Source organism: Ovis canadensis, chromosome 2 (assembly GCF_042477335.2).
Source record: "Ovis canadensis isolate MfBH-ARS-UI-01 breed Bighorn chromosome 2, ARS-UI_OviCan_v2, whole genome shotgun sequence".
In the NCBI taxonomy this organism is placed as follows: domain Eukaryota; kingdom Metazoa; phylum Chordata; class Mammalia; order Artiodactyla; family Bovidae; genus Ovis; species Ovis canadensis.
Window position 1 is genome coordinate 225,881,767 of NC_091246.1, and position 13,783 is coordinate 225,895,549.

The 13,783-nt window shown below is 37.2% G+C and overlaps 1 protein-coding gene across 8 annotated transcripts in view; it reads right to left on the reverse strand.

Annotated features, from left to right (window-relative positions):
- Positions 1 to 13,783, reverse strand: part of USP37 (ubiquitin specific peptidase 37) — an 85,694-nt gene that overhangs the window by 32,932 nt on the left and 38,979 nt on the right. For all 8 annotated transcript variants that reach the window (XM_069578345.1, XM_069578344.1, XM_069578343.1 and 5 more), the window contains 4 exons: positions 3,315 to 3,446; positions 3,034 to 3,157; positions 2,013 to 2,203; positions 420 to 537 (listed from right to left, as the gene is read on the reverse strand). In XM_069578345.1, coding sequence (XP_069434446.1) covers positions 420 to 537; positions 2,013 to 2,203; positions 3,034 to 3,157; positions 3,315 to 3,446 — 565 coding nt within the window. The remainder of the gene's footprint in view (positions 1 to 419; positions 538 to 2,012; positions 2,204 to 3,033; positions 3,158 to 3,314; positions 3,447 to 13,783) is intronic.

Below are 13,783 nucleotides of genomic sequence, written 5' to 3' on the forward strand. Positions count from 1 at the left end.
TCTACAGCTCTAAAACAAACATGACTCCCCCTTTCTGTTTCTAACAAGGCACATATAATCTAAAGAAAAGCAGAGTATTTTTTTATTCCTCAGATCTTAGTATACTAACTCAGTGCCTCCAATTTTGATTTGCATTACCCAATTTTAGCATGTGTCACTCTGTATTATTTGTTTCAAGGTTGCCTAAAACACTTGCTGTTGAGTTAGATGTATAATCCACTTGAGCAATGAATTTTCTTCTACAGTCAGTTAACAACCATTATCTATTAAGCTTTTAAAAATACTATTTATAAATATTTCTCATTTGTTTCCCCTGCAAGTGTTTTGTCAAACTCTGCCTTAAAGAAAGCAACTTCAAATACAATTATCTATGATATATAAAATTTAGTTATGTGAAAATACCAAAAGACAGTATTTACTCTAAAGAAAAGATCAAGGGAATCTTGAATTGAACGAGGAGGGAGTGGCTTTTTCCTTCGAGGAAGGTCAATGGAGAGGTCATTAAACTGTTCTCTTTTGGGAATAATCTCTCCACATCTGCAAGAATAAAAGAAGACAAATGTAAGAATTCAGAAGCCTAACTGCAATACTAAATAAAAATATACTTCAGAAACACTGTTCCCCCAAAGAATTTCTTATGACTAGGCTTGAGAAGGGGCTTAAAGTGTGGTGCTAGTGGTAAAGAACCTACTTGTCAATGCAGGAGACATAAGAGACTGCGTTGGGAAGATCCCCTAGAGGAGGGCACAGCAACCCACTCCAGTATTCTTGCCTGGAGAATCCCATGGGCAGAGGAGCCTGGTGGCTACAGTCCACAGGATCACAAAGAGTCAGACATGATTAAAGTGACTGAGCAAGTGTATGCAGGCATGAGAGATAAATGCTGAATTTTAGATTTTTTTATTTTCCCAAACCCCACATGCCCCTAAGCCAGTGTGCCCCATCTACTGAGCCTGTGCTCTAGAGCCTGAGAGCCACAATGACTTGAGTTCTCATGCCCCAGCTACTGAAGCCCACACACTCTACAGCTCATGCTCCACAACAAGAGAAATCACTGCAATGAGAAGCCCATGCATCACAACTGGATAGTAATCCCTGCTCTCCACAATTACAAAAAAGTCTGTGCAGCAATGAAGACTGAGCACAGTCAAAAATTAATAAATAAAATTATTTTTAAAATAATTAATATAAACAGAAAGAGAGAATTTTCTCTCTCTGCCTAACTACTTGAGCTGGACACCAGTAGTCTCCTATTCTGGGATTGGTACTTACTCCGTTGGCTCTCTAGTTCAGGTCTTGGAACTGTGCATGCGTGTTCAGTTGCTTCAGTCGTGTCCGACTCTTTGCAACCCTATGGACTGTAGCCCACCAGGCTCCTCTGTCCATGGGATTTTCTAGGCAAGAATACTACAGTGGGTTGCCATGCCCTCCTCCAGGGGATCTGGAGGGACTGAACCCACATCTCTTGCATTGCAGGTGGATTCTTTATTGACTGAGCCACCAGGGAAACCCCCATATATAAACAAGATTAAAAAGCATTGCAAAAATAAAAATTATTTATATTTTAAAGTATTTTATATATAACACCTTTTTAATAAAAACAGTTTGGTTCAACAAAATAACAAATAGGAGGGGGTCTTTTCAGGGCATGGGCACACACAAAAAGTAGAGCAAAATTAACCAGTCAGTCAGCACTAAAGCATTTAACAAACCTTTTAAGTTCACTTTAGTTCTCACCCCATCACGCATTTTCATAGAGAATAGAGATAATGAACAAAGATATTTATATTTATATTTATATTCATGTTTACCCATGACACAGGAATGAAGAATTACACTCTTCTAGAAGAGTTTGGACAGAGAAGTCTAGAGGGCTACAGTCCCAGTCCATGGGGTCGCAAAGAGTAGGACACGAGTGAGCAACTAACACTCTCAGAGAAGAGTTTTAGTCACTTGCCATAAAGAATTAAAAGGGAAAAGATGTGTTTTTTTTTTTTTAAGAGATTACTTACACTTTACAGATGATGGAGTGCTGAACTTCAAACTCCAAATTAGTAATAACAGGGCAAGTATATACTCTAGTAGCTGAAATATCTGGTGAATTTTCTTCTCCAGGAACAGGTTCAATCTTCCAAGTTTTATTTAATTTTTCCATATCTTCTTTCAGCTGGTCTAAGCACTGACTTAAAAATTCATGAGCATCCTAAGAAGGTATAATATCCTTAATCAGATCAAACCATTTCTTGCTACAATTATAGGTTAGTAACATTGTGATCTATAAAACTAAAGCACTTGGAAGTCAGTAACATGTGTGGAAAAAGGTCAGATTTACTCTAGTGCTTTAGGGTACATATTTTGTGAAAAATGACAACAAATGACAGATTTTATGTTCCTAACTATAAGTTAGATTAGCATGACTAATAAGCGAATCATTCCTTCATTTGTTTTCAAAAAAAGAGTGATTTTTCTAAAATAGCCTTTGTAACTAAAATAGTCTAAGGTCCTACAATGGGGCAAATCACATCGATATTATTAAAATGATAAAATACACAGAGTCATATTGAACCTTACTGGAAGTCCTCCAGCCTGTAACGAACACATGTATACAAATATCATTTTAAAATAAAATTGGGATATCCTTGGTGATCCCGGGGTTAAGAATCTGCCTGCCAATACAGGGGAGATTGGTTCAATCCCTGGCCTGGGGAACTAAGATCCCACATGCCGGGGGGCAACTCAAGGCCGTGCATCACATCTATCGAGCCTGCGATAGAGAGCCTGTGCTAGAGAGCCCGTGCTCCACAATAAGAGAAGCCATCACAATGGGAAGCCTGCGCACTTCAACTATAGAGTAGCCCCTGTTTGCCATAACTAGAGAAAGCCCACTCGCAGCAACAAAGAACTTATGCACCACAACATACACCCAACACAGCCAAAAATATATAAATAATAAGATAAACTAAATTGGGTAACACACCAAAATCATCTCAATTTTCCCAATCTCTAAGGTACTTAAAAACAATTAGTACTCACATTCTGCATATAACCAGAGAATCTCTCTGCTGTAGCTGAAATAGCATTTTTAACCTTCTTGAGTAAGTCTTTTTTGGTCTCTGAATTACAGATATCTTTTTTAACAAGCAAGTGTGCAAAGCGTCTGATAAAACAAGAGACAAGTTTAGCAGGTTTTACAAAACACTGGAAGGTATATTTTAAGGACTGCTAACAATGGCACATAAAACTTTAAGTATCTAAAACACCATTATTCTATAATCGATAGTTAAGAGGTTACTCAGTAAGTATATAATAATTACCTGATAAGTGCATTGAGTGGAATTTTCTTCCATGGGATACCTTGCTTGAGCAAGTCATTTGCAAATGATTGGAGTGAAAATAGAGACTGTAAAATAGCATTCATATAGCAGGTATTTCCCAAATTGGAGAAGCTGAAAATGAAAGAAATGGTACTTTTGAAGACAACAGTAGTTCCTAAAACATGTTCACTTGAGCAGGGGTCCTCCACAATAATATGCATCAGAATCACCTGGAAAGCTTGTTAAACTACATACTGCTGGGGCCCAACTCCAGAATTTCTGATTCTGTAGGTTTGGACAGGAAACGTGCAAAAATATGCGTGTCTAAAAAGGTCTCAGTTGATGCAGATGCTGCTGGTATGGAGACCATACTTAGAGAACCACCACAGTCTAACATTATTACACTTTAGTTTCAACTCAAGGAAAATTCTGTTTTCAAATGAATGCTAAAAAGGATAGGGGACTTAGTCAGAACATATGTATGCTAAATGGGTACTGTCAAATATTATTCCAAAGTACACTGTTTGAAAGTTTGAAAAAAAGTTTATTTGTAAATATTCTCTTTCAGAAAAGTTGCACAGAAAAATATTTTTTACCAGACTCACTAATTTGTTAACCCTTTTGTTACTATATGCTTTATCATTTAACACCTCTCCTTATATATTTTTCCTGACCCATTTAAGAATAAGTTGCATAGATCATAGCCATTTAGCTCTAAATACTTCAGGATATATCTCATAAGAATAAGAATATTCTCTTATATAGCTAGAGTACAGTTATAAACATTATAAAATTTAATGCTAACATAATACCCTTATCTAATATACTAAAACCCTCTTGATGAAAGTGAAGAGGAGAGTGAAAAAGTTGGCTTAAAGCTCAACACTCAGAAAATGAAGATCATGGCATCCGGTCCCATCACTTCATGGCAAATAGATGGGGAAACAGTGGAAACAGTGTCAGACCTTATTTTGGGGGGCTCCAAAATCACTGCAGATGGTGATTGCAGCCATGAAATTAAAAGATGCTTACTCCTTGCAAGGAAAGTTATGACCAACCTAGAAAGCATATTAAAAAGCAGAGACATTACTGTGCCAACAAAGGTCCATCTAGTCAAAGCTATGGTTTTTCAAGTAGTCATGTATGGATGTGAGAGTTGGACTGTGAAGAAAGCTGAGCACCAAAGAATTGATGCTTTTGAACTGTGGTGTTGGAGAAGACTCTTGAGAGTCCCTTGGACTGCAAGGATATCCAACCAGTCCATTCTAAAGATCAGTCCTGGGTGTTTTTTGGAAGGAATGATGCTAAACCTGAAACTCCAGTACTTTGGCCACCTCACGTGAAGAGCTGACTCATTGGAAAAGACCCTGATGCTGGGAAAGATTGAAGGCAGGAGGAGAAGGGGACGACAGAGGATGAGATGGCTAGATGGCATCACCGACTCAATGGAACTGAGTTTGAGTGAACTCCGGGAGTTGGTGATGGACAGGGAGGCCTGGCGTGCTGCGATTCATGGGGTTGCAAAGAGTCGGTCACGACTGAGCGACTGAACTGAACTGAACTAAATATACTTTCTTTAATCCAATTTTCTCAATTGACCCAATGTTTCTCTATGTACTGTTTCTCCCTAAGCACAAAATTCAGTCCAGGATAACATAATGCAATATTTAGTTTTCATGTCTCTTTAGTTTTCTTTCATCTGGAACGATTCTTCAGCTTTCACTTTCAAGACACTGACATTTGTACAGAATGCAGCACACCCCTCTGCTCCCCACACCATGTGCCCTATCCATCCTGGTTAATGGAATGTTTCTCATATTGGGTTTGCCATTTCCTTATGATAAGGTCAGCTCAGACTGAAGTCCACATAGTGATACATAGTGCTAATGTGTCCTTCCAAGGGCATCACATTCAGAGGCACATAATATTTCTGTGTTGCTCATCAGTGATGTCAACTTTAAATACCCTTAAAATCTTCCACTTCAGACTGTGAGAAAGTATCAGGATCTGGAATATGACACAAAGAAAAACTGGACAACAGGCAGCACAGGACTGCAATCCTTAAGAGAAGTCAAGCAAATACTATCAGCCCTACCATTTATGCAGGGTTTCAGCCTGGAGGCAATTTGTAAACTAGAGTTCAGGGGAGTTCAGGGAGTGGTACCCAAACAGAACCCAGAAATCTTGCTGAGTTGAGTTGAAAGAAACTGGAGTTTGAGATGCTGAAGTTGTTAAGGTTTCTGGGACAGAGAATCTGGGAAGAAAGGAACTGTACAGAGGAGGAGCTACAGAAATCTGCACAGGGGTCTGCTTGAGCATTAGACTGAAAAACCAACTTGTGCATGCATCAGGTGAAACCCTGAGATAGCATGCAATAAGAACTTCAAGGAAAAGAATGATTACTGGGAAGCTATTAGCCAAACACTTTCCAGAGCTCATGCACAATCTAAGAGTTTTTAGGTTCCCAACAGTTAGAGTAGAGAGATGTAGATGAATTCATGGAACATTAGTAGAGACCACAGAGGGCCCATGCTTCAAGAAAGGAATTAAATCAGCCTTAGAATAAAGGCCATTTAAGATTCGACCCCAAAGAGCTTAAACACAAGTCTTGAAACAAACCCAACAGCAGACAGGGATATTAAAACAGCTATTATAAATATGCTTCAAGGATGTGAAGTATGAGATCAGGATGTATGTGATCAAGTACGTGATCAAGGATGTCTTTTCTTATTTCCCCTTCCTTCTTACACAAAGGTAGTATACTACTGTATACTGTTCAGCAATGTTTTTTTTTTTAAACTTACCAAAACACCCTTTGTTATTCAGGGTTTTTTCCTGTTTCTTTCTAAATTACAGCCATACTAGTGGGTATAAAGTGTTACCTCACTTTGCTTTTAATTTCATACACCTACTTCTTATTTTCTTTACATTTTTTTCCCTACAACCTCACAATTTTCCATTCCTTATAGGAATTTGACCCTTTCATCTAGTTATCAAGTTTGTTGGATATTCTCTTATAATCCTTTTTATCTTAGTAATGCTGGTGCAATGTACTTTCATTTTTTATTTTAGTGATTTGAGTCTTCATTCTTTTTTCTTTGCCTGTTTATCTAAAGATCTGTCAATTTTGTGGATCTTTTCAAGGAAGTAACTTTTGGTTTTCTCTATTATTTTTCTACTCTCCATCCTGTTGATCTCTGCTCTAATTTTTAGTATTCTCTTTCTTCAGCAAAATTTGCGCTTCATTTGTTATTCTTTCTCTAGTTCCTCAGAGTGTAAAGTTAGGTTGTTGAGGTCATTAAAAAAAAGTCATAGTAAAATACATAAAACACATAAAAACATATTTGCCAAAAAATCATTAAGAATACAGCTTACAAGGGATTAAGTACATTCACCACCATTCAGCTCCAGAATTTTTCATCTTCCCAAACTGAAATTCTGTACCTATTAAACAATAATTCTTCATTCCCCTTTCTCTGGCAACCACCATTCTATTTTCTGACCCTACAAATTTGTCTACTCTAGGTAATTCATTTAAGTGGAATCATATAGTATTTGTCCTGTGGTGATTGGTTTCACCTAGCATAATGAGTAGGTTCAAGGTTCATTCACACTGTAGCATGTGTCAGAATTTTTCCTATTTAAGGATGAACAGTATTCCATTGTATGCATATATTATTAACATGTTTATCTACTCATTCATTGGCAGACACTTAGGCTGCTTCCACCTTGACTATTGTTATAATGCTGTTATTATTATGGATGTACAAACATCTGTTCATGTCATGGCTCTTACTTATTTCAGATATATGTGCTGGATCATATGGTAAGTCTAGTCATAATTCTTTGAAGAACTGTCATACTATTTTCCATAACACCTGCACTATTTTACATTCCCACTAGCAATGTACAAGAGTTTTAATTTCTCCACATTCTCATAACACTTTTTTTTAATGTAGGCACTAGCTGCTAGAAATCTCCCTAGGAGATTTTTGTTTTTACCCTCTCTCATTAGTTCTGGTATGCCGTTTTATCCTTCATTTGTCTTCAAGTAATTTTTAACTTCTCTTGTGATTTTATTCTTTGACTCACTGGTTGTTTAAGAGTATGCTGTTTAATTTCACATATTTCCAATTTTCTGTTACTGATTTCTAACTTCATTCTATTGTGACTGCAGAAGATACTTTGAATGATTTCGATCTTTTAAAATGTATTGATACTTACTGTATGGCCTAACAGGGTTTCTACTGGAAAATGTTTCATGTGCATGTAAGAAGAATGCATATTCTGCCCTTGGGTGGAATCTTCTATTAGGTTGGTGTAAATGTAACTGCAGTTTTGGACTGTGAATTTTAAGTAACTAGGCTCAAACACCTGTATTAATCAAAACAGGAACCATTACAATCAACATGCTTGCCAGTGAGAAATAAGTCTGTTTATTCCTGTAGTGTAAAAATCTGTGCTTTGGGATTCAACCACCTCTTGGAAAGCAATTTCGCCTCCTGCTTATTGTGGAAGTGTTTTCCCTGCAAGAAGTTGTTGAGATACTTGAGGAACTAGTAGTTGGTTGGTGAGACATCAGGTGAATATGGCAGATGAGGCAAAACTTTGTAGCCCAACTTGTTCAACTTTTGAAGCGTTGGCTGTGTGATGTGTGGTCGGGTATTGTCATGGAGAAGAACTGGGTCCTTCCTGTTGACCAATGACGACTGCAGGCACCGCAGTTTTCGATACATCTCATCGAATCGCTGAGCATAATTCTCAGATGTAATGGTCTTGCCAGGATTCAGAAAGCTATAGTAGATCAGACTGGCAGCAGATCACCAAACAGTGATCATCTTTATTTTGATGCCAAGTTTGGCTTTGGGAAGTGCTCTGTTTGGCTTTGGGAAGTGCTCTGGGGCTTCTCCTAGGCCCAACCATTGTGCTACTCATTGCAGGTTGTTGTATAAAACCCACTTTATATCACAAGTCACAATCCAATTGAGAAACATCTCATTGTAGGGTAGAATAAGAGAAGATGACACTTCAAAATGATTTTCTTTTGATTTTCAGTCAACTCCTGAAGTACCCCCTTACACCAAGCTTTTTCACCTTTCTAATTTGCTGCAAATGCCAAATGACTATAGAATGGTAGTGTAGTTTTAAGAGGATCAACTGATTGTGGTCACCTTTCGATGGCTGACCACTGCACTCCTCATCTTGAACCACCACTGCACTGTACACTCATTAGCAGTTCCTGGGCCAAATGGATTGTTGATGTTGCGAGTTGTCTCCACTGCTTTATGACCCATTCTGAACTTGTAAGAAAACTGCTTGAATTTGCTTTTTGTCTAACATCATTTCCCTAGTCTAAAATACATAATAAACAGCAAAACATAAAACAAGAAATGTGCATTAAAATGACGTATAACATAACCACATTTAAGAATGTATTCCAATATCGAATGGCAAAGTTCAACAATGCAAAACCGCAATTACTTTTGCACTAACCAACTACATTAGTTAGGTCTAAGCAGTTCACAGTGTTGGTCAGCTCCCATATTTCCTTATTGACTTTTCTGTTTACATGTTCTATATATTACTGAAGTGAAGTATTGATGTCTCCAGCTATTATCTTTACAATTCTATTTTTCCCCCTCCAGTTTTCTTAAAAATTTTGTCTTTTAAACTAATATCTCTAATCAAAGCTATGGTTTTTCCAGTGGTCATGTATGGATGTGAGAGTTGGACTGTGAAGAAAGTTGAACGCTGAAGAATTGATGCTTTTGAACTGTGGTGTTGGAGAAGACTCTTGAGAGTCCCTTGGACTGCAAGGAGATCCAATCAGTCCATTCTAAAGGAGATCAGTCCTGGAATTTCTTTGGAAGGAATGATGCTAAAGCTGAAACTCCTATACTTTGGCCACCTCATGCGAAGAGCTGACTCATTGGAAGACCCTGATGCTTGGAAGGGATTGGCGGCAGGAGGAGAAGGGGACGAGGCATCACCGACTCAATGGAACTAAGTTTGAGTGAACTCCGGGAGTTGGTGATGGACAGGGAGGCCTGGCATGCTGCGATTCATGGGGTCGCAAAGAGTCAGTCACGAATGAGCGACTGAACCGAACTGAACTATGCTTTCTCAGGAATGGTTTCTATTAACTTCTTCTATCAGTGGGAGCACCTTGATAGGCTTCTTTTTCCTTCTATGGAAACTGGTGAAAATATTTTTTACCTTTACTGGGATCAATTTAAATAAACTATTGACATTATTTTCTAAATCATGAACTTTTTTTATACTTTGTTACTGATCAGGTGATAACTACAGAAACAAAAATCTGTGGCATTAATACATCTCTGGTTAATAATGTGTTAATTTACTATTTTTCAGTTCTTTGTTACATGCAATTCTAACTTTTATCTTTATTATTATCTTGCTTTTGTTTCCTTTTGGATTATTTTGTTCTTCTATACTCTTTGTTCATTTTGTGCTTGGAATTCATATTTTCATCCTTTCATTTGTATTGATACAGGTGTCTAGGACTAATTTTTTTCTGATCACTGCTGTAAATGTATCCCATAGATACTGATAAACAGAGTTTTCATTATCATTCATCTTCAGAACATCTGTTATTTGTGTTTGACTCAAGGGTCACTGGGAGAAGGCAATGGCAACCCATTCCAGTACTCCTGCCTGGAAAATCCCATGGGCAGGGGAGCCTGGTAGGCTACAGTCCATGGGGTCGCGAAGAGTCGGACATCTTCATGCACTGGAGAAGGAAATGGCAAGCCACTCCAGTGTTCTTGCCTGGAGAATCCCAGGGATGGGGGAGCCTGGTGGGCTTCCATCTATGGGGTCGCACAGAGTCGGACACGACTGAAGCGACTTAGCAGCAGAAGCAGCAGCAGCAGCAAGGGTCACTTAATAGGGTTTTTAGAATTTCTAATTGGAAGTTACATTTTTAATATTTAGTTTCATGTTTATTATCCAGTTTCATTTCACTGTGATCAAAAGATGGTGGCTGTCCCATTTCTACTTTATGGGGTCTCCTGATTTTTCCTTTGTGCCCTAACATGTGATTACTTTTTGTGAATGCTCTGTATGTGCTTGAAAAGGTCTATACTCTATGATCAGAGTATGGCATTTACTGTTTTCTGCAGATCTATCTGATGATGTTTTTTGATGTTTTATGTCCTTAAATATTCTATTTTATCAGCTATTAGGAACGCAACCTCTGCTTTCTTAACTGTTTCTAACAGACGGCCAAATTGCTTTCCCTCCCTTTATTTTACAACTTTAAAAATCACTGTTCTAGGTATATCTCTATTATACAGCACAGAATTGATTTTGCTTTCTGAGCTAATTTGAAAATATTTTTCTATTAGATGTGTCAGACCATTCACATTTCTTGATGTGACAAATACATTTGGACTCAACTGTGTCCCATTGCTATGTTTTACTTATTCATCTGGTGTTTTAGAAATATCTCTTGATTTTAAAAAAGGTTTTTTTTAAAAGTGGTTATATCTGTATTTGTATTTTTACAGTGCTCATAATTCTTTTTTTTTTCTATCTGATCTGTCCATTTTAAATAGTACTTTTTGACTTGCACTTACTACTGATGACAGTCAATTTAGTTATTTTACTTTTCTTTCTCTCTCCTTCCATTTTTAGTTACAATCATACTCCTTTGTCAGAAGAGAGAATATCTATATGTCATCCTTATATATTGGTGTTTCCACCATTGTCTTATCTCTATAACTGAATATATCAAACATTCACCATCTATCTTTTGCCAGTATCTCCTTCATTACCTCTTGGCTAGATGAAGCTCATACCCTATAGAGACCTCAGGAAGAGCTTATGTGTACATTATTCCAAGTTCTTCCACTTTAAAACTTATTTTTTCCTAGCCCACATACCTGACAGTTTAGATTGGCATATCTGTTTATCTGTTTATCCTTTCTTTCATCAAGTTTCTTGAAAATGATGTTTTTTTCATCTGCTTTTAATGATGACTGAGAAGTCTATTTCTCTTTCCCTCACAAATTATCTCATCTTTTGACTCAAGGCACTAAGGATTTTATATCATCTTTAAAGTCTTATACTTGTACTAAGATGTGTCTTGTTCATTCAATATTCCAGGTACTTGGAGGGCTCTTTGAATGTATAAATTCAGTAATTTTATTTCTGAAAATTTTATTTCAAAGTTTTCTTGGGTTATGGTTATAAATACTTGTTCTGTTTCACTGTTAGGATTTTTTTCTTCAGAGATTCTAATTATATATGCCATGGGACCTTGCCTGTTTTCTAATTCAACCACTTCCTCACTGACTGCTTATACTACTTCTTTTTTTTCCCCCGCTTATACTTCTTTATCTCATTTTCCTCCTTGTTTTTTCCTTCAAAGTCCCTTATTAAATTTTCATTTGAACTTATTTTCCCTTGGGGAACTTTCATTTAGACTTAATTTTTGATATGATGTTGCCTTTCTTCCTCTCTCTTTTGTGTTCAAGCAACTGTCATTTCTTCCTGCTTGCCCATTCTGATTGTGGGTTAGAATCACTGATTTATGGTGCTTTTTTCATATCTTCAAATGCTTATTTGAGGATATTTAATTCAGTTTTGAGTACTATATAACAATTTTCTTGCAGTTCATATTGGTTTTTGGGGTAGAATTTTTACTGGACTAAATATTTTGATACATATTTCTGTTTTTCACTTCTAGTCTGTATAGAGGTAGCCTGTTTTTTAACATTTGTATTCATTTTGTGGATCTGGTGACTAATTCAAGCACATCCTCTTCTATTACTTTAACAAAGTGCACTTTCCTTAATGGGTGGTGGTGGTGGTGGTAGAAGAATTACCAGTTGATCCAGCAATCTCACTCCTGGGCATATATCTAGACAAAACTATAATTAAAAAAGACACATGCAGCCCTATGTTCACAGCAGCACTATTCACAGAAGCCAAGACATGGAAACAAACCAAATGTCCACTGACAGATGAATGGATAAAGAAAGAGTACGAGTGTGAGTGTGTGTGTGTGTGTATGAATGGATACAGAAAATGTGTGTGTGTGTGTACTACTTGGCCATAAAAAAGTATGAAATAATGCCATATGCAGCAACACAGATACAACTAGAGATTATCACACTAAGTGAAGTAAATCAGAAAGGGAAAGAAAAATGCCATATGATATCACTCATATGTGGAATCGAAAATATGTCACAAGTGAACCTATCTATGAAACAGAATCATGGTCATAAACAACATCTGGTGGTTGCCAAGGGGGAGGGATAGAGTTGGAAGTTGGGGATCAGCAGATCTAAGCTATTATATACAGAAAGGATAAACAGCAAGGTCCTACTGTATAGCACAGGGAGCTATATTCAATATCCTATGATAAAACATATGGAAAAGAACATTTTAAATATGTATAACTGAATCATTATGCTGTATAGCAGAAATTAACACTGTAAATCAACTATACTTCAATTAAAAATCTTTTTCTTTTATATTTATGTAAGATGACTGATAGTCACTAAACTTACTGTGGTAATCATTTCATGATGTATATGAGTCCAATTATTATGCTGTACAATTTAAACTTATACAGTGCTGTATGTCAATTATACTGCAATAAAGCTGGAAGGAAAAAAATGCAAGAGGACTCCAACTACCTAGATTCACTATTAGTGTATTATAACACCTCAAGTAAGTTAATTAATTCCTCTAAGCCTTAGTTGTGCTGCACTGTGTATAGGCGCTTGGTTATATCTGACTCTTTGCAACCCCATTGACTGTAGCCCACCAGGCTCTTTTGTCCATGGGATTCTCCAGGTAAGAATACTGGAGAGGGTTGTCGTGCCCTCCTCCAGGGGATCTTTCAACCAAGGGATTGAACTCAGGTCTCAAACCCAGGTCTCCTGCCCTGTAGGCAGATTCTTTACCATCTGAGTCACCAGGGAAGACCAAAAATACTGGAATGGGTCGCCTTTCCCTTCTCCAGGGGATTTCCCCAACCCAGTAATTGAGCCAGGGTCTCCTGCATTGCAGGTGGATTCTTTGCCAGGTGAGCTACCAGGGAAGCACAAGTCTTATTCCCTTAATCTACAAAAACAGATTTTTTTAATACATCTAGCTCAGAGAGCTACTGTGGGGATTTAAAGACAAAATTCATTGAAACACAGTTTCTGGCACATAACAAACACTTCAGCTATGACTGATATTACTATTACAGCTACTATACCATGATCTCATTTTCGTATGGTTAATAAAAATATAAGCATAGGCTGGTAAAGATAAAAATAAAATTAATACTGAAGTATCTAAGGAGATGGATGAAGTATAGGAGATTTAAGAATACGCATTTTCTTCTTTATGATTTTTTATATATATATACACATTTGGAGGAGCCTGGTGGGCTACAGTCCATGGGGTCGCTAAGAGTTGGACATGCCTGAGCGACTTCACTTTCACTTTTC